The sequence below is a fragment of the Camelus ferus genome, chromosome 21 (genome assembly GCF_009834535.1).
Source record: "Camelus ferus isolate YT-003-E chromosome 21, BCGSAC_Cfer_1.0, whole genome shotgun sequence".
Lineage (NCBI taxonomy): Eukaryota > Metazoa > Chordata > Mammalia > Artiodactyla > Camelidae > Camelus > Camelus ferus.
This window is the reverse complement of record NC_045716.1, coordinates 25,761,999-25,786,849: the sequence shown is the minus strand read 5'-3', so window position 1 is coordinate 25,786,849 and position 24,851 is coordinate 25,761,999. Positions and strand designations below refer to the sequence as shown.

At 41.7% G+C, this 24,851-nt stretch overlaps 2 protein-coding genes and 1 long non-coding RNA gene across 5 annotated transcripts in view; 1 reads left to right on the top strand and 2 right to left on the bottom strand.

Moving 5' to 3' along the window:
- The window catches only part of RNF115 (ring finger protein 115), a 48,988-nt gene extending 38,785 nt beyond the window's left edge, over positions 1-10,203 (bottom strand). The window contains exon 1 of one of the 2 annotated variants that reach the window (XM_032464427.1): positions 9,957-10,203. In XM_032464427.1, the coding sequence (XP_032320318.1) occupies positions 9,957-10,052 (96 nt within the window). In that variant the 5' untranslated portion in view covers positions 10,053-10,203. The remainder of the gene's footprint in view (positions 1-9,956) is intronic. The other variant, XM_032464428.1, reaches the window with a different exon arrangement.
- A 36-nt stretch (positions 10,204-10,239) lies between these two features.
- POLR3C (RNA polymerase III subunit C) lies at positions 10,240-23,534 on the top strand. Of its 2 annotated transcripts, XM_006172748.3 has the most exons (15): positions 10,242-10,581; positions 11,657-11,823; positions 12,355-12,610; positions 12,720-12,905; positions 13,941-14,029; positions 17,080-17,184; positions 17,282-17,374; positions 18,552-18,632; positions 18,876-18,927; positions 19,278-19,338; positions 19,764-19,914; positions 20,670-20,771; positions 20,898-20,947; positions 21,549-21,698; positions 23,292-23,534. In XM_006172748.3, the coding sequence occupies exons 2-15, from the start codon at positions 11,677-11,679 to the stop codon at positions 23,371-23,373; spliced, it is 1,605 nt and encodes a 534-aa protein (XP_006172810.1). In that variant the 5' UTR covers positions 10,242-10,581; positions 11,657-11,676; the 3' UTR covers positions 23,374-23,534. The 2 variants fall into 2 exon arrangements, with proteins under 2 accessions (XP_014407099.1, XP_006172810.1); XM_014551613.2 differs by lacking the exon at positions 18,876-18,927 and having other exon boundaries at positions 10,240-10,581; positions 19,238-19,338.
- On the bottom strand, positions 18,657-21,551 carry LOC116658763. Its single transcript, XR_004314065.1, has 4 exons — positions 20,847-21,551; positions 20,130-20,240; positions 19,546-19,815; positions 18,657-18,971 (listed from the first exon to the last, which is right to left on the bottom strand). It is a non-coding gene; the product is annotated as an uncharacterized LOC116658763 (long non-coding RNA).
- Positions 23,535-24,851: the final 1,317 nt, after the last annotated feature.

The following is a 24,851-nucleotide window of genomic DNA, read 5'->3' as shown; positions in this document are numbered from 1 at the left end:
TCACAATATTAAGTCAGTCACGTCCTATTGTTCACATTCTTTTTGAGTATCAGAGGCAAAACGGTTCAGAAACTCCTAATTAGAAGGATTATGAACACAAACTGTTTGAAACACATCATAGCTCCTAGGCTAGAACACACCACACCCTGAATTTCATACCAACTCACATCTCTAACATCAAAGATACCACTTTTTTCTTGGGACTTTTCACATATTCCCCTATTATCCCTTTTCAAGCCAGGTTACACTTTCCCCCTTTTCAAAAACATCAAATGAACTCCAAAAGAAAGAGAAAAGAGAATTTCTGAGTTCTGTTCCCAATTCCACCATTACTTTCGTGGTCTTTGGGAAGACCTGTTTCTCCGTCGGTAAAACTAGAGCACAAATGCTGTCCTCATTTACTTGTCTCCCCTAATTCTCCTTCGGGAAAACAAGAAGTCTCACACATTCAGTTCTTATTTTGAGGTTAAGTACTAAAGATTAGGATACTTAGAGAAGTTTGCTTTAAGTGCCTTACTTCCCTAAGTGTGATTTTATTAGAACATACACTTTGTACATGATTTCAGTGACTTTTAATCCCATGTTATTTTTCTTTCCCCATCAAGCATGCTTTTATTTCTGCACAACGCTTAGAATGTAGAGTTTAGAATATATATATATGCTGAATGAATGAATGTCGTCAGTTTATGTAAAAAGATAAAAACTTCCCCCAAACTATGATGTACACAACAGAGCGCTCTAAAGGAGAACTTTCAGGATCATTTACCATTTTATATCTATGCCACTGGGTTGTGCCCCTTCCTGCTGCCTTTAGTGTAAGCAAGCAAAGAACACTATATATAACTAAATCTTTTCTGGATATATTGACTTTTTCTCTGATAATTCTTGTAGTCTTTTTTTTTTTCCTTAGAAAATGTGGCTTCTTGTCCATCTGATCAAGCTTATATCAAGTAACACTTTGTCTTGTGACCTGATTTTCTGCCTTGTCACACAATGAGCTAAAGAAGGTTGGTTGAGTATACATTCCTGTTTGGAGTCCCTGATAATGTCAGTGTTTAGTCAGGGCCTGGAATGAAGGAACAGAATGATGAAGATTGTGAATGTTACTATTCTTAGGGAGTGAGACCATCATAATGGCAGTTTTATAGGCCTGGAACTGAATCACAGCTCTCCAAACAGTATTTAAATTGTATAGGTATCTTTGTTATAACCGTAAAACTATGGCTTAATGGGGGTTTTTTTGGTTTGTTTGTTTTAATTGATTTTCTTCCTGATTAACAGCCAGGGGAACAATTGCTTAATATTTCTTGAGTTCAGAGAATTAATTTATACTCAGGAACAGAAAACAGACATACTTCTGGAACCCTTTTATAGCACTAGAGTTGCAGGATAAGCTAGACCTATGTTACACTGCTAACCTTATTAAAACCCTTGGGAACTCTTGAATCTGCTCAGCTAATACTTACTGTACATTAAAACAGAATGCTGCTAGTGGGGAACAGTTCTCAGAGCTTTCAGAGAAGCTGTTCCAGATCATAATCCTCAACTTGGCTCGAATAAAATTTTCCACTTCTAAAAATAAGTAAATAAGTAAAAATGCTAGTATAATAGTAAAACAAGTCTCCCTAATTGAATCAGCACCTACACTTGGTACAGAATAATAAACCAACAATTTTTGTGATTAGTAAAATAACGCCGAAAAATTTAGGGAATTAAACACTTTCAGGATTCTTACTTGTTAATATTACTTCCAACCACTTTTTTAAACTAAAACATGCAAATTAAGAATAGCAGTGAAAGCTAATTTGCCTTTTACATGTTATTAAACAAAAAGTAAGCATACCGTTGCAAACAGTTTTCACACTATATCAGTAATCAAAATAACAGTAATTTTTTTTCAAATCAATAGGCTTAAGGTACAAAATTTCCATTCCTCAACCTAACTTGTCTTAGCTAGGAACACTAATGCCTCTAAACATTCAGCAATGACCGTATTACAAGATCAGAACCTAATAACTGGCTCTATAAAATAAAATCAATGACTCAACAGCTTAGTAAGTTTATTTGAGAACAAAGTACCTTTTAAATTACAGGAGATTCACTAGAAGCAGCTAAGTTCCACTCAACAAATTCAGCTACAAATGATAAGTAAGGGTGGTGAGGAAATGAGAAATGTAGAGCATATAGGAGGAACTGTCTAAAGGAAGAGTAAATCAAATCTGAAGGACAAAGACTGAATCTTGCCATATGTGAAAAGCTCTGTGCTAAAGTAGTAAATAATAAGCAAGAGTAAAGAAAAGTGAATGATAAAACAGGAAAATGTTTTCCTGTATGAGTAGAAGTCATTCTCAATGAGGACAATACAATCATCTACAGGACATTTTGGACATCTACTGAAGTGTTTTGGTTGTCACAGCCATTAAGAAATGCTACTAACATTTAATGGGCAGTGTCCATAAAAGCATAGGAAACTCTAGCACAAAGAAATGTTCCTATTCTTAAACTTCGTATGGATAGGTAAGTAGATAAAAAAAAAAATCTTCATAATTATCAGAGCTTAGGACCTAACTCCATTCTATATAAAAAGTCACATCTTTCTGCATAATTTTAATATGCACTATTGTCCAGAAAAACAACCACTGAATAAAGCAAGAGAAAATTATGTTATATTTGTACCTTTACCAAATATACTTTATTTGTTCACCATTCTGGTGGCTTGCCTCTCATGGTATTTAAATCACAAATACCCTTATACCAGTCTACTTGGGTAGCTGTTACGCCTATGTTTTGTGCCAATCTCTACTACATTATATATATCTTTCTGTTATGAACAACTGAGCATTTACACATTGAAATGTATATTATTTTGTCATGAGTTATTTTCTTTTTATTTATCCTTTTATCTTAAAGCTAGAGAATTACTTAGGGTTTTTTTTTTAACGTATGTGTACAAAACTTGTGTTACTATCTTTAATGAAATGAAATTCTTAGGTATTTCAAAATGTTTATTATAAAAAGAGGGCACTGGGTCTGACAGGTATGAGACCCACTGGACTAGAAGGTCAGCATCATTGTAGGATACCCACAGGTACCCGCAGGTCTCAGTCAACCCAAAAAAGACGGGAAAGAACAGGATTAACTACAGGATTTTTTTTTTCTTTCTTTTGAAAATGTAAGTTTTAAGCATGCTGAAAAGTAAATATAGTGAAAGCTTTATTGGAAGATGGTCCTCTAGGTTTAAAGTCTATTCCAATCTGCATAGCATCAAAGGGAGTGGCAAGGATATAAACATAGGATACCTTGTCTACTAAGAATTTAGTGACACTTGTTGAAATCGTCAAGGAGAAAGATTACCTACCTTAACAGATTTTCAAGGAAAACAAAACTGGCTTATTTTGGGAAAAAAGTCTGGACAATAGAAGAAAAGCATTTAAAATCATCAGAGCCACTTCTATTTGTTACATGCACATCTGGAGACCTCTAAGGAATTTTGAACTAACAACTGAACTTGAAAAAAGATTTTTAAAAAATCTTTCAGAATCTAACCCGAACTTCTGTATGTGAAACTTTAAGAACTATCTAGCCAGAAAGAGAAAGAAAAATACCACATGATGTCACTTACATGTGGAATCTAAAGAAAAGACACAAATGAACTTATTTACAAAACAGAAACAGACTCACGACATAGAAAACAAACTTATGGTTACCAGAGGGGTTAGGGAGTGGGGAGGGATAAACAGGGGGTTCGAGATTTGCAGATACTAACTAATATATATAAAATAGATAAACAACAAGGTTATACCATATAGCACAGGGAACTATATTCAATATCTTGTAGTAACATGGTGGAAAAGGATATGAAAATGAATATATGTATGCTCATGTATGATTGAAGCATTATGCTGTACACCAGAAATTGACACAACATTGTAAACTGACTAGACCTCAATAAAATATATATATAAAATAAAAAAGAACTATCAAAAATGTTTCTACTATGATAAAGACCTTATTTTTCTACAAATAAGAACTGCTCATTCCTACACCTTTCAATCAAAGATTACACAGTTCCGTTGCTCTGAATGCTCACTCAAGCTTCCGACAGGCACACCTCAGTATTATCTTATGGTGGGATACACTAAGGTAAACTGAGAGGGTCAGATGAGTCAACTCCAGTAACATGGAGAATCAGTATTAGAATACGGATTGACAGCTTCAATTCACCCACTTGACCAAGAGCTTGAAGAAACTAAAAGTGTAAGCACAAAATCTCCTAAACTCATGAAAACTGTCAAGAGCTATAAGAGAAACACAGAAAGTAAAACTTGATTAATGCTAAGATGAGCTAAAGAAAAACTAAAAGTTAGACTTGTCTGCTTTCTACTTTGTTTTCAAACTAGAATTTCCAGATGTCTTACCAAGTTACATGTGGTGTTACTACCTCAATCAATTCCCAACTGACAAAAAAATTTGGACACTTTTAGAAGTTGCCCCACAGTGTGAAACGTGAGAGGAGTAATCCAATTCCTCTGGTCTCAGCAACCACAGGGAGGGAAAGTGACCCCAGCAGACACTGCTGTAATGGAACAGCAGCCACGTAACCACTATTCGGAAGAATCCCTTCAGTCCTCCCATTAGGAGTTTGGCTAAAATTATATGCTCTCAATTATCTTACTGAAAATTCTCAAAAGGATCCCAAAATTAGAAATCAAAGCTACACCAGAACAAAACCTGAAGCACCACTGACACAAGAAGACAATGACTATCCCTTTATCTTTCCACACCAGGTTCCTGAACCTCAGCACTCTAGACATTTTAGGCCCAATAACTATTTGCTGTGGGCAGCTGCTCTGTCCACAGTAGCAGGTCTAAAAAGCATCCCTGGCCTCTATCCACCAGATGCCAGAAACAGCTCTTCCCTTCCCCCTCGTCGTGACCATCAGAAATGCCTACAGACTGCCAAATGTCCTCCTAAGAAGCAAAACTGCTCCCAGTTGAGAACCACTGCTCTATACTATCTCCTTTATTGCTCAATATTAAGCTGTGGAGAGATGAAAAGAAGTTCGCATCCACAGGATTCTTAATCTCAGACCCCTTCTAATTTGACTACAGAGAATAAGAAACAATCCACATCTTCTTTTCTCTTCTAATAAAATGGCTATCTGAGAGACCTTAGCATCCTCTCCCTGAACATAAGTAAAGGTCATAAAAAACCAAGTAAACATAAAGAAACACAAAGTGTAAGCAACCAGCTGGTACTTCCCCCCACAAAATACAAGGAATTTCATCTGCAGTGAGTTTAAGATTTTTACTCTTCCTCATACTGAAAAAAAAAAAAAATCCCATAGATTTCCCCAAGACATACATGTCTATTTATCAGTAGAATTTCAAGACCAGAACTAGCTTCTACACATATAAGAATACATATTTCTTACTTCTGGATCCTTGCAGGAAATACATTACTGACACTCTATGTTCAAACATGGTAGCACCTGCATTTTGTACCACTGAAGCCTTTTAGATAAAGATCTCATACCACTAAAGCCACTACTTTTTAAGTAAAACTAAAGGGTATTGAATTCATGGTATCATTCAAGAAAGTCAATAAATTACTGCTATATAACATCAAAAAGATGCTATATAATCAAGCGGACCTTTTAGTTAAGTCACCAACAACAGAATTTAAGAAATCTAGTAAGTAAAACCTTTAAAACCCGGCTCAAATCACTAAATTCCTTCCCCCAATTCAACAAAACTACTAAAATTACTTAGACATGGCTCTGGGATCTTCTAAAAAATTATGCAACTTTAAAAAGCAAAGTCAGTGAGCTTAAGAGTTTTAGGAGTCACAGTCTTTAAGAAATCTACTTTTTAGCTACTCTCAGAGGATGGTTAGAAAGTCTTCCTGTATCAGAGTCATTACAAGTACAGCACAATGACAATGACTTATACAGCATCTGATGAAGACCCAAACTGGGTAACATTTCTTACTGATGAGGATGACATCTTATTAGATCAAAGGTGATACAATAAGGAGACCTAAGAGGGAGAGAAGCCTGCTTACTTCCTTCAGGCAGAGCCTCAGAGGTGAGCAATACACTGGCAGCCCTTAATTAGACTACTCTCCTGTCTGGATTTGGATACTCTGATCTCCCTAAAACACTTAAGAACCACCCTAATTTCATCAATACCAAAAGTAGTTTATTCTGCATGTGATTTATCTCACGTGTTTAATGACTACTGAATTTAATCTCTTAAGGTAATATTCCCTGACCTTGATTTAAAAGTCAGGGAGGGTGGTGTGGCAATGGAAAGACACCTTTACATTCCACGACATGGCCCTCCAGGGCACAACCCAGTCACCCCTCAGTGTAGCACAGTAACTCCACCAGTCTCGGCTTCACAGCAGCTCTCAACAGGATAGTCAGGTGAGGCAGAAGCTTCTGCTGTGTTTTGAAAACAGTTTTAAGTTACTTATGTATTTCTTCTGTCATCTGGTGACCAAAAAATATACAATGCTATTTTACCTAATTATATATAAACTTGAAATCCTACAGTTTCAGACCATATAATCAAAATCTCTTATTTTAAAATCCAAGTTTAACACTTCCTAAATTTTACGAAAATTATTTTCACTATAAATAGGAAAACACTCTTAATAAGAAGAAATTCCTAAGTCAATATTCACTTCTAAAATGCAGACTCTTTTTGAAGCCTAATGATAACAGTATCACTGAATATATTTTTATTCTAAAATTCCCTCCACTATTTCCCCTCATCTCTTAGTTTCTTCTTTAAAAAAAAAAAAAAAACTTTTATCTTCCTATCTGGGAGGATTGAAATCAAAAACACACAAAGCTAAGGTGGACAGATCAGGATTAGCCGTAAGGAGTGTTATTTCATCAAATCAAATTAATTCAGCCGAATGTGTCTTAACCTACATAGCATTAGACATACTCCAATCTCTCTCAAAAGTTATAACCAAAATTATTTTTTTAATACAGACATTAAAGCTAGCTGGGTCTGTGAATCTTTCTTAGTTAGGCTGACAAGAAAACCAATAGACAAACATCTAAGGGCAGCTTTCGGGATGAACACTAGGTAGGCTATTGCCTGCACACACTTACAAATGTAAAATGAAATACTACAACCTAGAGACTGGGGAAAGGAGAAGAAATAAGAGTTGTAAAACCTTGCAGCCTAGTCCCAAGGAACATAATTATGGTTCGATTTGGTAAATAAACTGGCAAGAGATGAGCCAGCTCTGCAGCAGTCCCTCCCACTGACCGGGTGAAGAAACCTGCCAAGCAATAGCTAACTAGAAGCTGCTGTAAAACTTAGCACCAGCCTCTGGTGTTCAGAGAGGACAACACTTATGGGTAAGGGAGTCAGCAAGAGAGTAAGCAGCCTCTTGAGGTACAACTTGACTCAAGACAAAGAAAAACTTTATTCCAGATCGCCTAGGTGTGGCTATCCTCAGAAAGACATCCAGGTTTCCTGCAACACGGATCCAGCTGAAGAAACAATGCATGCCTAATGTATGCTGAGTACTCATAGTGAGGGAATCTCAAGTTCACATAAAATATTATTTTTAAAAAAGCTTTTCAATGTTGTCCAATATACATGAAAATCATATTACTGACTAACCAGTGTTGAGTTGGTTTTTCAGCAGCAGAGAGAGATTTGTACTGAACCAGCCAGTTACCAACCTGGCCACTCCTACAACCAACATCTCAAGATGACAGTCTAGGGTTAAGGAAGTAGAGATGGCCTTGAAACAAGATGAAACTCACTGTCTCACCTACAGATCGAAACTACACTGACCTCACTGTACCTTCTAAGTATGCACAGCAACAGTGATTTACTAAATGTTTCTCCCATTTCCTCGGCTCACGCTTCCTTTCCTACCTCAGTCTATGCTATTCTCCTCAATCTGAATTCCACCTATCCTTCAAAACTCATTTTATATCAGAAAAAAAAATCATGTTAATCCCATCTCATCTGTCACTTCTTCCCCAACTTCACATCACCAAGCTGTGATACCTCCCTCTCTCTGAATTCTAAAGCATATACTATCCGTCCTCATTTCACCTTAGTTGTGACTTTTTCCAACAAAACTGTAAGGTGCTTAAGGACGGGAACCACATATTCCTCAGTATCGCCTCTAGGACATTCAGCTGAGAACCTTGGGTGTCTGGAGGAAATATTCAGTTATATTTATTTGTGTTGGGCCTCAATTTACAAATCAGGCATGACAGATAATAAATCAGACTAAAAAGATCAGTAACTTCTCCTCCAGACATCAAACAGGCTTAGAAAAAATACCTAGAAAGTCTTTCAAATTACCCCTTTTCAAGAGCATTTTGAAGTGAGGGCTCAAGGTGGTAAAAAGTAAAGATATATTAAGTTCTGGAAGGTTAGACTGTTTTCTCACTCCTAAAGCCAAATATTGAACAGCAACTTAAAGATCAGAAGATCTAAGGCCACACTGTTCAACAGGGCATCACATTCAACATGTCACTGGTCACACACATACTGGCTGAATTCCAGACTCCCACTCTGTGGTAAGAGAGAGTTCTGGAGGCTCTGATGTCCGCTGGCAAAAAACAAGGCACCTGCTTTTCTCAGCCCTGAAGCATGGCAAAAAGCACACAGACACACACACACACAGAGCCGAACCAGCAAGCGAAACTTAAAGAGTATGTAGATGAAACTAGAACTATGAAGTTGGGGGCAAAAAGAGACGAAAGAAAATGCTGGAAAAGCACAACTTTTAGGTGAAAAGCCTAAAATAACCTTTAGGCACTTGTCACTGGACTCCATTTGTGTCTCTAGGGAATAAGATATACAGATCACACTTTAGTAGGCTCTCCCACAGATTGCCACTATAAACAGAGAGGTAAGTTGTGACACAGGAACCCTGTCTTAAGGCTGAACACAGATACTTCTAAGGAAAGGAACAACCATAACTAGTTCTAAAGATGGTTGGCCAAAGGCAGGATTAACATTCACCTGCGTGGGCCTCCCTGCAGTGGCTATAACTCAACCCCAAGCAGCCTCTGAGTTCGGGGTGCTGTAGCTGGCTAGCCTGCTGCAGAAGCACTTTTTTCACAGCCATAGATAGCACTGCCTCTCTAGGGGCTAACGCAGTCTGGCAGAAACTAGTGAAAATCAATTTTACGTCAGTCCCTAGCATTCTGTCCCAGATCTTTTTATTAAGTGAAGGAGGGTGGGGGGAGGGTAAGGCAGGTGGTGCTAAAGACACTGGCAGCATGACAACCAAAATAACCAAGTTGAAACAATCTGTTCTGCCTTCTTCCTAAAGCCATTTCCTTCAGGAGTGACAGGGAGCGCAGGCAGTCTGCAAGTCATTAGTACACTGCTGTTTTCACTTTCACAAGAACCCTGGAAACTCCTGAATAGCAAAATCTCCCTCTCCACCCCGGGTACCTTCAAACCCTCTCTCTGCACGCTTTCTTCCTCCTTCCCTAGAGACAACCGAATAAGGACAATCCTCCGCAATCCGCTATTTTGCTTCAATGAGGATGGGGGGTGGGGGAGGATCTGGTGAAAAGTGTAAAAGGAAATAGAGAAAGGTGAGAAGCAACAGCAGAAAGAGTATCGAGTGGGGGAAAGAGAGGTCATCGTGGGAAGGAGACAAGGTGAAGAAGGGTGCAAGAAAATGAGCGGAGGTGTCACAGGAGAACTTGCTAAGGAAGACCAAAAAAAAGGAAGGGGGCAGATAGAGAGGGGAGAGAGGCAGGTGGAGCAACCGAGTGGGAAAACAGGCAAGGCGGGAGTTCCGGGGCCAGCGGCCGGACACCGCGGGCAGCAGGTTCTTGGCCGACCGAGGTCAGGGGAAGCGGGGCTGTGCGGGAAGCCGCAGACCCGTTCTGGGGCAGCGGGGCAAGGAAGCCACGCCGGCGCCCGAGCGCAGAGGACACGGGGGCTCTTACCGGTAGTTTGGGGCTGACCTCGCCCTTGCAAAAGTGGCAGAAAAACCGGTGCGCGGGGACCGCCGCCCCGGCTCCGGCCGCCGAGGCCTCCGCCATTTTTCTCTTCCGCCGCCGCCGTCCGAGGGGGCAGCCGGCCGGGCGCTCGCCAGGCCGCTCCCTCCCCGCTGCAGCCGCCGCCTCAGCCGCCTCAGCCGCCTCAGCCGCCTCAGCCGCCCCTGCCGCCGCCGCCGCTTCCTCAGGGCGGCCGGCCGGCCGCTCCAGAGCCCGAGCGGGTCACGTGAGTCCGCCGGGCCCAGAGAGGCGGCGGCGCGGACCGCGACCCCGAGGCCCGCCTCCCGGCACCAAAGAGGCGCAGGAAGGAGAGTCCGCCCGCCCGCCCTCCGGCTCCTCACACAGCCCCTCGCCAGTCTTCCAGCCTCCCAACGAGAAGAGAGAGAGAGCGTCCCCGGAAACCACCGAAACGCTGGGGTAGAGCGGCACACGTTCTTCCTCCTACCCGGCCCTTCTCGGGGGCCGTGCTCCAGCGTGGGAGGACCTTGGGCTCCCCCTCCGCCCCGGCGGCAGGCAGGAGCCGTGCGAGGCCGCCGTGGGGAGCTCGGCGGCGCCAGATCGCGTTGACCCAGAGGTTAGTGGAAAATGCGGTGTGAACCAGGCGGCCCTGTCTCTGGACCGAGGGATCCAGTCCGGAACCAGAACCTGCGGGAAGGGAGTGAAGAACCAGGAGCCACGCTCCTTGGAATTCCTATTCAGGGATGGCAGAGGGTCTGGGGATGCTTTCCCAGAGACCTGTGGACCGGGGATACTGAGGCTGAAAGGCAAAGTCTTGGCTTCTGAGGAATTGAGAGAAATAAATGAACAAACCAGTGTTTGGCAGCACTCGTGGTAATAAGGAAGTGATTATATAGTGAACTGTGCCTGTTTCTGCTTGTGTCTGCTTTGTCAAGGAATAAAAATGTTAGAATTAAACACTTCCCTGCCAACAACATACTTCATCTCCTTTTTTTAACACCCTGTTGAAAGGTCTCCTATACCTCTTAATTTCTTTTGCTAAGTTATTATTTCCATTACGGGCTGGGAATGGCGCTGTCTCCCAATGTTCACTCCCAGGGGGATGTGAATAGTGGCCTTAATTCCTCCAAACAATGAAGCATAGAATCTAAGTTCTGTGACAGATCACAGATTCATCTCACCCAATCTTTAAAGAAAATTAGAATCACACATAATCCCATAAAGGTAAATCTGATATGTATAGTTTCCCAGTCTTTTTTTCTATTCGTATGTATTTTTCTTTCTTGCACAATACGTGAACTTTCCTTTCCATTTTGCTTTGTAGCCTGCTTCTTTCACTTAATGAAGTTTTCTACACTAATACGTATTATACTTCATTGTCAATGTTGGCGTAGTACCCTATTGTATGAATATACCATACTTTATTGAAATAATCCCTTATTGCTAGACATTAGATTGTTCCCAGTATATGTCAGTATTCTGAAGAGAATCGCACTGGCATATTTTCATTATTTCCTTGGAGCAGAGTATCCAAAACAAAATTATTGGGTCAAAGATACGCAAGGTTTTAAGGCTTTTGATGTATCTGCTGTCACATTGCCCTCCAGAAAGTACATGAATTTACACTCCACATCTCCACTTCCACCATAAAAGAGAAACTTCCCATCATACAGTTTTTCTTTTCCCCCTAGCTCTGAGATTCCTCAGTACAATGACTCAAGCAGAAATTAAACTGTGTTCTTTGTTGCTGCAAGAGCATTTTGGAGAGATTGTAGAAAAAATTGGAGTCCACCTAATCAGAACTGGCAGCCAGCCACTGAGAGTTATTGCCCATGACACAGGGACATCACTGGATCAGGTATGTTTGGATCACGTTAATTTGCTTTCATCTCATCAATGTCTTTTACCTATCTTTGAATATTGTTACTCCTCACCCCACAAAATGAAAAGAAGAGAGAAGCCTGCCCTAGGATCGGAATAAGGTTACTGGGGACAGGGCGAGGCAGTAGGGGGCCCAAGGTTCTGCTTCTGAAAGCGTTCCTGACTCATTGTGGCTTCTGAGGCAACTCTGAGCTCTTCCTGTGCCACACTTCACTTATTCATACTGCGTCTGTTCATTTCAGTACTACCTTTAAGGGATGCGAACAATAGAGAAGTAAATTGTACTTTGAAAGGTAAAGATCAGAAGAAATATGAGCATCGTAGGAAGGAATCTTCCTGATTCCTTCCATTGACATGCGATTCTGATCAGCTGTTGCAATGGAGAGAGGGAAGAGGCACAGAAATTCTAGCCACCTCCTGATGTTTCATAAACTGTTGGAGAGAAATTGCCAGCAATAACGAGGTGCATCTTCAGATATTTCTTCTCTTTCTTTTGTGTCCTCTCCAGGTAAAAAAGGCCCTTTGTGTCCTTATTCAGCACAACCTGGTGATACATCGAGTGCACAAACGGGGTGTGGTGGAGTATGAAGCCCAGTGCAGCCGGGTGTTGCGAATGCTTAGGTATCCCAGGTACATCTATACTGCCAAAACACTGTATAGTGACACCGGAGAGCTGCTTGTCGAAGAGCTGCTGCTGAATGGCAAGATGACAATGTCAGCTGTTGTGAAGAAAGTAGCAGACCGGCTCACAGAGACTATGGAGGGTCAGTACTGCAGCCACGCTGTTAGCAGAGGCGTAGGTTGGTGGACTGCAGGAGTGGACCCTCAGCTCTCTTAGGTTATCTCACCTGCCTCTTTCCCCCTGCTGTACAGATGGCAAGAACATGGACTATGCTGAGGTATCCAACACATTTGTGCGACTAGCAGACACACACTTTGTGCAGCGGTGCCCCGTGGTGCCTGCCACTGAGAATTCAGACCCTGGGCCACCACCGCCTGCCCCTACTCTTGTCATCAGTGAAAAGGACATGTACCTGGTTCCTAAACTAAGCTTGATAGGTAAGCAATTCTGAGCCCTAGAACTATGACTCACCCTAATTGTGGATTCTTCCTCAAAGAGTGTTGAATGGATGAATGGATCAATTGAGCAGTTACCAAGGAGTTTTCTCTTCCAGAGATTGTGATGTAAAGTGATGAAAAAACCATTATGGTCCCTGCCCATATGGGGCTTATGTCTAGAATAGGAGACTTCCATTAATTAGGTAGCGTCATAGATGTACATTACAGCTAGCAAACTGTGGTAAGTACTATGAAGGAAAAGGATGAGGTGTTATGAAAATATGTAACAGGAGGCCAGATTTATGTGGGCGTTTAGGGCACATGCTTCTTTGAGATAGTGGCATTTGTACTAAGATTTGAAGCAGAGGTAGGAGCCAACCAGTGAGGTAAGGTATGACGGAGGACAGAGGGTAAGCATTTTTGGCAAATGGAATAGTGCATAGTAGAAAACAAACAAAGAGGATGTTTGAGGAAGTAAAAGAAGATCAGGGTAGTTAAAGCACAGTGAGCAAAGGAAGGAGAGCCATCAGATAAAGTTAGCAAGATAGGTGGGGGCTAGGTCATGCAGGACCTTATAGAGCATCTGTTCTTTATCCTGAGAGCAAAGGAAAACTCCTAAAGGATTTTAAAGGAAATGACATGATCTAATTTGCATTTTTAAAAGATTTTTCTGTCTGCAGAAAGGATGGGGCAAAGGTAAATGTAGACATGGAAGGGGTGAGGAAGACAGAGAAGTCAAGGATGACATCTATGTGCCACGTATGTGGGAGGGTGATGGTACCATTCACGGTGAAAGGAAGCATTGGAGCAGGAGCAGTTTGAGGGAGAAAGATTATGAATGTCTTGTTGAACATGTAGAGTTTCAGATGCCTTCACGGTTAACTTGCATTTCTTGTAGCTCCTCGGTCTCCTCACGACTCTAACTTAGAGGTGACTGCACGTGTCTTTGGGACAGAGACAGCTGCTGTCATGTTCGGTCATTTCCTGTCATCTTATGAGATGTAGCCTAACTCGTTCAACTGTTTACTTTGGCAGGGAAAGGGAAAAGGAGGAGGTCGTCTGACGAGGATGCTACTGGGGAGCCCAAGGCCAAGAGACCAAAGCACACCTCAGATAACAAGGAGGTAATGGGGCTTCCTGATTAGGAGTCCTCACCGTGAGGCGAACCAGAGAGAGCGCTGAGATAACAAGCCCCAGAAGAGCTTGAAGGCTCTTGGGTCGGGAAGTAGTAGGATTATGAACTTCATCAAATATGGAGTAAACTCCATTGCTGTCTCTCTTCTGAGGTTTAACTTACTTCAGTCATTGGACAGAGGGAGTAGCTTATGCCAAAAAAGGGCCTAGAAAATGTGTAAATTGTTCAGTCTGGCTAGAACATAGAGACCCATGGTGGCCAGTGGTGACAAATGAGTCTAGAAAGATGTACTTTGGCCTGAGCTGTCATGTTCAAACGCCTTCCCAGCATCCGTGTAAAGATGGCTAATAAGCATCTGGAAATGAGTATGGCCAAAACGGAGTAACTGGTTTCCCCTCCCAGACATCTACTCCCCTGACAAGCTTTCCTCGTCTTAGTACGGGACTCCTCCAAGGCCAGCTACCTGGGACACCATTTGCTTAGGACAAAATCCTGGGAACCATCTTATCTCACAGTAAAACCGTCAGCCCAGTTTCTAAAATTTAATTCAAATCCAACTATTTCTCACCGTTTCCACTGCTGTCATCCTATCCAAACCACTACCGCTCTAGTCAGTGCTTTGCCAGTACTCTCCTAAGTGGCCTCCCTACAGGCATTCTCACCTACTTGAGAACCAAAATGACTCTAAATTGTTCTTTTTTAAAAAGCCCAGTACTTCAGTGATTTAGACTCCTTTAATAGCTTCCCATTACTCTCAGAAGAAATCCAAGTCTTTACTGTGGATTATTAAGCCTTATATGAGCTGGGTCTTTACGTGGTCTGATGGGGACAAGGCTCTCCAGACTCAGCTCTCTCTCCTCTTCCTCTCATTCACTGTGTTCAGGCTTCTGCCTTTCTTTCTGTCCCTCAAACATGTCACACCCCTTCCAGTCTTCAGGCTTTTGCCTGTAGTATTCCTTCTGCTTCACGTGCTTTTCCCTCAGATCTTCATGTAGTTTCCTCTTTTTTATTGTTCAAATCTCAGCTCAAATGCTGTTTTCTTAGAGCTCAAGCATCATTGCCCACCCTCCACTCCAGTCTCTACCACACTTTCCCATTTCATCTGCATAGCACTTGTAAGATCTGAAGTTATTTATTACTACTCCCAAAAGACTGGAAACTCTTTGAGGATAGTATCTTATCCCTGGCACCTGGAATTCTAGCAAGACATCAATAAATATTTCTTGATTGACTAAGAGGTTTGGACTTCATCCTGAAGGCAAGGGGCTGGCACTGATGAATTTTAGGCAGGGGGACGAAGTGGCTAGATTTACATTTTAGCAATATTACCATAGTACCATGGTTCAGAGCTTGTGCACCTCCATGGATGCCGTTCAGAGAGTCCACCTGTAGTTGTGCACATGTGCATTCTCTGTGAGAAATGGGGAGAACGATGCAAAAGGTACAAAATTAAAAGCAACAAACCCAGTTACCCTTTTTATAGTGTCCACTATATTAAAAAGAAAAATGAAAACCAGTTAGGAGGCTATTGTAATCTGCGTGAGCCAAGATTAGAGCCTGAAATAAGGTAATGACAGTCTGATAAATATAAAGAACACATAGAACTTGGTAATTGGATAGTAGATGAGGGAGAGCAGGGATTAGGGATGATATTCAAGTTTCTAGCTTGAGAAATTGGGTTGGTTGTAGTGTAGTTAGCTAAAAACTTAAAAAGAACATTTTTGAGGAACTAGTGGAAAGTGTCAAGTAGGCAGTTGAGTCTGTGCATCTGGAGCTTAATAGAGAGTTCTAGAACTAAGTAGCTGATTTGGAAGTACATCAATAGCTGAAGTGTTAAGAGCAGATAAAATCACCTAAATGGAATATGTAGAGTGAAAAGAAAAGAGGGCTATGGCCCGATCCCCGGGGAACACCAGCATTTATAGGTGAGATCTGGAAGAGGAGTCTGTGGGGACTGAGGAAGGGTAACAGAATGGTTAGGAGGCACACCAAGAAAGAATGGTGTCATAAAGTCCAAGGGGCCACATAGAGTTAAGAAGGAGAAAATGTCCAACCATGTCATATGCTTCAGAAAGATCAGATAAGATTGGAACTGGACATTATTCTTTGAACTTAGCAATAGTTCCTCAGGAACTTTGTCATTTCAGCATAATGGTGGAAATGGGTTGAGTAAATCTGTGGTTGGGGATATAGCTGGGATGACCAACTCTTTGAGAAGCTCAGCTGTGACAGAAAGGAAAAGGAAGGAAGGCGCAGTTCTCAAAGGAGAACTCTTTTAGGGTAGAAGAGATTTGGACAAGGTCAGCGCTGACAGGAAGAAGCCAGTAAAGAGAGGCTAAAGATTTAGAGAAGAGAGGGGAGACTGACCTGAGTCCCTGAGAATGCAGGAGAGGGTGAGATCTAGCACCCCCGTATGGGCATTGATCTTAGGTAAAAGGAGGGACACTGTTCCACTGTGATAAAAGTAGGTAAAAACACAGATTTTTAAAAAAGAAACAAATGTTGTGGGGATGTGTTCACCACATTGGATGAATTCTGACCTAATGGCTTCTCTTTGCTCTCTGAAAGAAGAAGCAAGGTCATCTGCTGAGTGAGAAGGGAAGGGCAAATGGGAGATTTGAAGATACTGGAGATGAGATAAAGTAGAGAAGGACTGGAGGTTCAGTCTTAAAGATTGCAGCTTCAAGAATCTGTTTGGGTCGCTCTCTCTCTTGCCTGAGACAACCCCCACGCTGTCTATGGAGTGTGTTATCTACCTTTACTTTAACTTCCCCCACCCCCCACCCTCCCCATCCCCACCCCCATGTACATCTCTCTAAATAAATCTTTCACTCAAAAAAAAGAAAAAAAGAATCAGTCTGAAGTTGGGGGCTGTGAATTTGTCATTTTCCAGGTACCAATCCACATGACTGATTTTCCTCCAACCAATTTAGTTTCTACTGTATGGGAAAAGAAATGGTGAACAGTCAAATCCAAGCTCCTCGTTAGAAAACTTCACTGTATCTAAATGTTTCTCTCTAATCCCTTTCTCCTCCTCAGCCCATTCCAGATGATGGGATTTACTGGCAGGCCAACCTTGACAGATTCCACCAGCATTTCCGTGACCAAGCCATTGTCAGTGCAGTTGCCAACAGGATGGACCAGGTGATAGCCAAGTGGGTGGGACAGTGGCTGTGAAGAACATCTGCTTTGCCAGTGCAGCAGCGTGAGTTCTGAACTCCAGTTCACTTTTCAAACCCAGACTAGCAGCGAGATCGTGCGGACCATGCTCCGGATGAGTGAGATCACCACTTCCTCTAGTGCCCCCTTCACCCAGCCATTGTCTTCCAATGAGGTGAGCTTCACCTTCTGTCCTGGTTCTCTATGGCCTCTGGGATGTTATCATCATTCTACATGGAGCCCGGGAGCAGGTTGAGGTCTGAGCCTTGAAAGAAAGGGTTTTTGCTGTTTGAGGTGGGACAGGCGTTACCTTCAGGTGGTAGGTACTGAAATATTTGGTCTCCTGGGAATCCAGCCTTTAGAAACCTAAACCATTATCTTAGTCAAAGAACAAATTACTCTTAATTGTTCTAAGAATCCACTATTTGGAATCTGAGCCTTAGTGCTCAGGACATTATTTGGGCCCTTATATTTGTTTTTTTCAATATGTTTTGTATATTTTAAGTTTGTTTTAAATATGTTTCTTAAAATATTAATACTTAATATAGCAATGTTTTATCTATATTCTGTTACTTTTGTAATTATACTAATTATTCATATTAAATATGGTTACTATATTTTTATAGTCTTTATTTTAAATTTTTTTAACTTATATAACAAAAATTTAAATACAAGGGTTTTTTTCTGATGACAAAAGTAATTATGTGATCTATATTCAAACAGCATAGAAATGTATAATTTTTTGAAAGTTGCAGTCCCCAGACTTTCAGGAATGAAGGACACGTTCTTTATCTTGTAGGTGAGAGTTATGTGGGTGTATACAATTGTCAGCTCATCAAACTGAACCCTTAAGATCTGTGCTTCTTATTGTATGTAACATACCCCAGTTTAAATGTATGTATAGTTTTGTGTAATCCCAGCCCCAGAGATCCTTGTTAATAGTTTGGTGCATCTCTTTATTCAGACTTTTATGTAGAGTCTCACAAAAATGTAGGTATATGTATATTTTTAACTGAAAAAAAAAATGGGATTGTATGCTACACAGTGTTCTAAACTCACTTTTTTCATATGGTAGTATATGTACACCTTCTTTTCATGTCAATATTTTTAGATCTGCCTCATTCTTTTTTTTTCATGTCAAATTTTATATTTCAAATTCAGCCTCATTCTTAATAAAACATCTTTTTCATATATAAATTTTTATCGAAGTATAGTCAGTTTACAATGTTGTTTTCTTTATATATATATATATATTTTTTTTAGTCGAAGTGTATAATAAAACATCTTTATTTCAGCAATGCCAGCAAATCTAAGTTCCCAAACCCATTGTCCCTGTCTCTCTTGTTCCATAGATCTTCAGGTCCCTACCTGTTGGCTATAACATCTCTAAGCAGGTTCTTGATCAGTATCTCACTCTGCTGGCAGATGATCCAGTAAGTCTGTTTTTTTCTTTTTTCTTTTTTTCTGTTGTATTTATGATTTATTTCTGCCACTGACACCTAGTATCATTCTTCTGTAGCCTCATTCTCTATCTAGCCAGCTCAGACAGTTTCTCTCCCGTCATCTGATAGGGCTACCTGCTCCATACTCTTGGACAGATTTGCTCTGTTGGAAACAAAATCACTGGACTTGCCATTCGGATGACACGTGCTCCCCTTTTTTTTTTTTTTTAATAGCTAGAGTTTGTTGGAAAGTCTGGCGACAGCGGTGGAGGAATGTATGTCATCAGTATCCTTACTGGTGGTTATTTCCTTTCAGTCAGGCAGCCTGACCTATAAAACAGGACGGTGATTTATAAAAGAAATGATTTGATGATATTTAGTACACTAAGTAAGGTAGAATATTGAACAAAAACATTGATAATAGAGAAGTAAAAGGGACTTTTAACTAACCAAGTTTTAGTTAAGCAAAACCCTGATTTAAATATCCTAGTTAATTAAGGTTTTGAAATACATATCATAAATGAGACCGATGTGAAAAACAAAATAGTATTTAAATTTTAAAGACTTAGGAATAAAACTAAGATCGCAATGACCAGGCCAAAACATTACTGAGCGACCTTGACCCTCGGCATGAAGACCTACACAAGGCCCTAGGCTGCCTATCCACCGCCAGCCTGGAGTCCGTGGTGCAGGAGAGGTAAGGGGGTCACCCCGATTGGTGCTGGGGGTCAGACACTTCCTCTTCACGCCCCATTTGAACAGGTGGTTTGATCTTTATGTCACACGCCTTGGCACATCTTGCCCCATTTTTCCACTGAACTGATCCGGTCTACTATTGCCCTTTACCGTAAATACCCTACTGCTCAGTTCCCAGTGACGCCAGCCCCTTAAAGCCGTTACTTACAGATGCAGGAGCTGAAGCATTTAAGTGAGTCAGCAGTTTGTGGCTCTCCTATGATCAGCTGTACCATCGTCAAATTGTGGAGTTATGAGAGAATTCTCTCAGCACCGTTCCTTTCTGGTCCTGGCTCCACACTTGGAAACCGAACAACCACCATCTGTGACTAAGAGCTAAAGCTAATCTGTGTTGGCATGCCTTTTGCTTTCTTCATTCCTTTCCAGATTTGGGTCTCGCTGTGCCAGAATATTCCGTCTCGTTTTGCAAAAGAAACACCTGGAACAGAAGCAGGTAGAAGACTTTGCAATGATTCCAGCAAAAGAGGCAAAAGATATGCTTTATAAGATGCTCTCAGAAAATTTCATATCACTCCAGGTAACAATAACCACCAGCCAGCAGAGCTGACCTAGGGTGAGAGAAATTCCTGAAGCAAAGATCCTGAACCCCAAGGAAACTCCGTATCCAGCGCTGAGATAGAGGGAAAAAAAGATTAACAAAGACATAGCAAGCACTTGAAAGATAATTGTGGCACTTCAACTGGCCTAGTGAAAAAGAGGCACAGCCAGGAAATCAGCCCAGAATCACCTTACCCTTTCTTCTTTAGTTCTAAGCCCCTTTCCTCGAGCTTTAACTTTATTATAGGTTAAATCCATCAGTGGCATCTATTGGATCCTCACTATCTGCAGAGCCATGTGTATACCCTATGAGGGAACAGACAGAATGGATTTTGGAGTCAGAGTCACAGCTCTGCCTCTTAGTACAGTTACACTGAGCAAATTGCCTACCATCTTTTTTCCCCATCTACAGAGTGGTGATGGATGGTGGTAACAGAAGAAATCCGGTTTGTTATAAAGATCAAATACCATCTACCGGGCACATGAGAGTTGCTCAGTACATGTTAAGTGCCTCTTCTTCCCCACTCAGGACATTGACAGTCAAATGGGAAAAACAGGGCAGCCCAGCTCTCCGTGGGGCTGATTATGCCCTGGACACAGATGCTGTACTGACTGGGGAAGAGGAAAGTATAAGTGAAAGAGAAGGCTGAGTAGCTCCAGATGGGACAGGTGTTTGCTTTGCCAGTTCTGAAGAAAAGCTTAATTTCTCTTATTTTTCTTTCTATGGACAAATAGGAAATCCCCAAAACGCCAGACCATGCCCCATCCAGGACCTTCTATTTATATACTGTGAACATCCCGTCGGCTGCCCGAATGTTGCTGCACAGGTGCTACAAGGTGACTCCCGCTGGCCTTTCCCCCCTTGCCCTCCGTGGAGGTGTCTCACCCTCGTGCCCCCGTTAGCCATTTTACCTGAGCTACTTCAGTAGAACTCTGTGCATTTCTTGTTTTCTCTCCCCTCAGAGCGTAGCCAACTTGATAGAAAGGAGGCAATTTGAAACCAAAGAAAACAAGTGAGTAGCATCTTCAGTTGAGTAATTAAGTTTTTCAGCGTCAGAAGTCTTGAGGGGAAATTTCCTATAGAAATGGAAACCAAAAGAGACAGTAACCAATCTGGTTGTCCTGAATTATTGGGTTAGGTTGGCACAAATCACCCAGGAGTATATGTTTTTCTGTTATATTCCCAGTGAAATAATTTTGCAGATTAAATTTATGAGAAATGTACAAACTGGCACCAGAGTTTAAGTACAAATGAGAAGCAGTGAGAGTTTCAGGAGTGAAGTTACATTTCCTTTTTACTTTCTTTCCTTTTTTTTTGCAGGGGGCGGGGGATCAAACCATTAACCATTTTATTTGGGAGCTTCAGGGGAGGGTCAAAGGGCTGGGGGGACAGTTAGATCCTACGTCCTCGTCCCAGCTGGGATCTCCCTAGCTTCACAGTCACTGAAAAGCTGAAGTCTCATTTCTAACTAAGCTTGTAGAAAACGTCCTCAGAAAATGACATTATCCATTTTGACCAGGAACATGCTCACTGGGGGAGTTACGCCCCAGGGCTACAGGATAAAAGAATCTCCAAGGCTAGGGACACGCCTCAGAGTTGTGTTTGTCTGACAGGCGGCTACTAGAAAAGTCTCAGAGGGTAGAAGCCATCATTGCGTCCATGCAGGCCACAGGTGCAGAGGAGGCCCAGCTGCAGGAGATAGAGGAGATGATCACAGCCCCTGAGCGCCAGCAGCTGGAGACCCTGAAACGTAACGTCAACAAGTAAGCAGCATCACCCTTCACCCTCCAACCTGTGTTTCAAAATACATTCCGAACAAACCCACCTCCATTTCCTGCTACCCCTCCAGCTTAACATGAGCAAACCTAAACTCACTGTCTTCTTCCCCAGCTCAGTTAACAGAATTCAGTCGACCCATTTTCCTAAGCTAAAAACTCTGAGGACATTCCCAGCTTCTCCTCCCTCACCACACAGCTCTCTCGTTCACCAAGGCTGCATTACTTCAGGAATGTGTCTCAGATGTGGCCTTTCGTCTGCTCCTCACGCAGACCTTCATCACCTCTTCGACCTTGACGATCACCTCCCTCTTCAAACCATTTCTTCTAATGCTCTCAAAGTTAGTGTCTTTAAAGTGATTGATAATATCACTCTTCTAGTCTAAATGCTTATTGGCTCCTTGTTTTTAATATAGAGACCAGACTCTTTGGCATAACACCTAAGGCCTTCCACAGTCTCATACATAGCAGCCTGTCTCTTCATCTTCAGTTCCTTGGCCTTCACCACTGGCCTTCAGAGGGATTGCTTTGACTCTGTAGATCACTTGGGGAAGTATTGCCATCTTAACAATATTGAATCTTCCAACCCATGAATGTGGAAGGTCTTTCCATTTATTTAGGTCTTCCATAATTTCTTTCAATAATGTTTTGTCATTTTCAGTGTTCAAGTCTTGCACTTCTTTTGTTAAATTTATTCCTAAGCTTTTATTCCTTTCTGATGCTTTTTTAGTGTTCTCTCAATTTCATTTTGGGGGGGTGCAGGGGAAGTAATTAGGTTTATTTATTTATTTTTAGAGGAGGTGCTGGGGATTGAACTCAGGACCTCCTGCATGCTAAGCATGCCCTCTACCACTTCAGCTATACCCTTCTCACCCCAAAATTAATTTCATTTTTGAATTCTTCATTGCCAGTATATAGAAATGGAACTGATTTTTGTGTTTTGATGTTATATCCTACAATTTTGTTAAATTCATTTATTACAGGATCATGTCATCTGTGAATTAGAAATAGCTTTACTTCTTCCCTTTCAATCTGGATGCCTTTTATTTCTTTTTCTTGCCTAAATTCCAGGCTAGAACTTCCAGTAAAAGGTTGAATGGAAGTAAAAAGCACACATCCTTGTCTTGTTCCTAATCACAGAGGGAAAGATTTCCGTCTTTCACCATTAAGCATGGTGTTAGCTGTGGGTTTTTCATAGATGGCTTCTATCAGGTTGATGAAGTTCCCTTCTATTCCTAATCACCTTAAGCCTCAGCCGCTCTCAGCTTCTATTGTAAGACACACCAGGGCCTTTTACACCTGTGCCTTTAACATGTACTATCTTTCTCCTCGTTGCAAGTTAGACTGTAACCTCTCCTGGGACAGAGGCTTTATCTCTTGAATCCTTGGCAATTTCCGCAGTGTCTTGCGTATAAGAGATGTTCAGTAAATGGGAGAATGATCTATTGGTTCTCCTGCTTTCCACCCAGTACTCTCAAGGGTAGCCAAGCAGTTCCCCATGGCCACACCCAGTCCAGCCTGTAATCCTAGATATGCTAATGAATGTTCAGTCTAAGCAAATGCTTTTACCTTTTCACTCAGGTTGGATGCCTGTGAGATACAGGTGGATGAAACCATCTTCCTGCTGGAGTCATACATCGAGAGCACCCTGAAGAGACAATGACTCAGAAGAAGAGTCTCCCTTAAAAGATCTGAGGGGATTGGAAGGAAAAATAAAGGAGGTGCCTGGATGCATGCTGTGCAGTGGGATAAGTTGCAGATTCTTGTTCTGAAACCCCTTCTCTATCCCTTCCACCCAGAATACACCAGAAAGAGTTTAACGTATTGTTTTAAGTTTGCTGATCCTGTTTTAGACCTATCACTATATTCCCCCCTCGTCAAATGTTAGCAGGGGAAAGAACTTAAGTCAACTGTATTAATCATCTAACAGATGCATCAGTTCCCACCAAGAAATCAGCTAAGGCTGTGTTTGAACATCCCTGACAATGAAAGAAGTTTCTTCTTTCTGTTCCAGAATGTTCATTCCATTTTCAAAAGGCAACACCTGTTTTCTTTACTTTGTGAAACTGTAATCTTAAACACATACACACACACAGTGTAGAGAACGTGGAAGGCTCCCACAGAGGGGGAATAAAATATTTTCAGGGCCAACAGGTGGATTGGCCCAAGGAGTCACACTAGAACCTATGGATGAAAGTCACATTTGCCAGCTCCAGGCTTCTAGCATATCTGAAATTATGTATGTAAAACACTTAGCACAATGCCTGGCATGTGGTAAGCACCCAAATCACTGCCTTCCTCTTCACCGTAGTTCCTAGAAAGTGGCAATTCTGACTTCTCTCTCTCTCAGTACCATGGATAGGTGACTAATCTAGTTGATATAATTTATATGAGCAGCTTCATTTCATTTAAAGCAGTTAGGTCTCATTTTATATATAATCTCCTCAGTTTCCTCTTACCAGTGTTCTAATTCATTAAACATTTGAATCTCAGTTAATCGCCAACCACTATACTAGAAATAATGTACAGAGATAAGTACAATACCATCTCTGCCTTCAAGACACTTCCCATGCTTTACTGAGCAGCTGTTATGTGCCCCATACTGGGCCAGGCCTTAAGCATGCAAAGAGGAATAGCCTTGAGCGTACAGCCTAGTGGGAGGAGACAAGTGTTAGGGGGCTATGGTGGGGAAGTATTTTATACAGAGGCAATGGGGGAAAGGGTCAGCCAGGAACGGGAGCATAAAGTGACACTTAACCTTTTTGAAAGATGGGGATTTGCCAGGTGGAAGGGGGCAAGGATCCCGGAAGGAAGCAGAGCCTGTTTCTTGGGGGAACTGCAAATAAGATATGACTAGAAAATAGGGCATAAGTCCCACCAGAATTGACAAGCAGGGGCACGGACTGGTGGATTCTTGCTACACGGGGCTAAGTAGCTTATCTTATCCTGAGAGCAATGGGAAGCAAAATGAGCAAATTTGCGTTTTAGAAAGATCACTCTGGCAGCACTGGAGAGAATGAATTGGTGGGGGCAGGACTTTCAATAATATCTCAGGCAGAATATGAGGTGCGGGCAGGACTTTCAATAATATCTCAGGCAGAATATGAGGAAGGCTTGAACTAGGGTAATGGAGGCTGGAAG

What these genes read in the sequence shown, in the direction of transcription:
- POLR3C (XM_006172748.3), top strand. Translation starts at nt 11,677, where the DNA reads ATGACTCAAGCAGAAATTAAACTGTGTTCTTTGTTGCTGCAAGAGCAT. An exon ending in CTCTGCTGGCAGATGATCCA is followed by an intron (nt 18,633 to 18,875) that starts GTAAGTCTGTTT and finishes TTTTTTTAATAG; the next exon opens with CTAGAGTTTGTTGGAAAGTC. An exon ending in GAGTCCGTGGTGCAGGAGAG is followed by an intron (nt 19,339 to 19,763) that starts GTAAGGGGGTCA and finishes ATTCCTTTCCAG; the next exon opens with ATTTGGGTCTCGCTGTGCCA.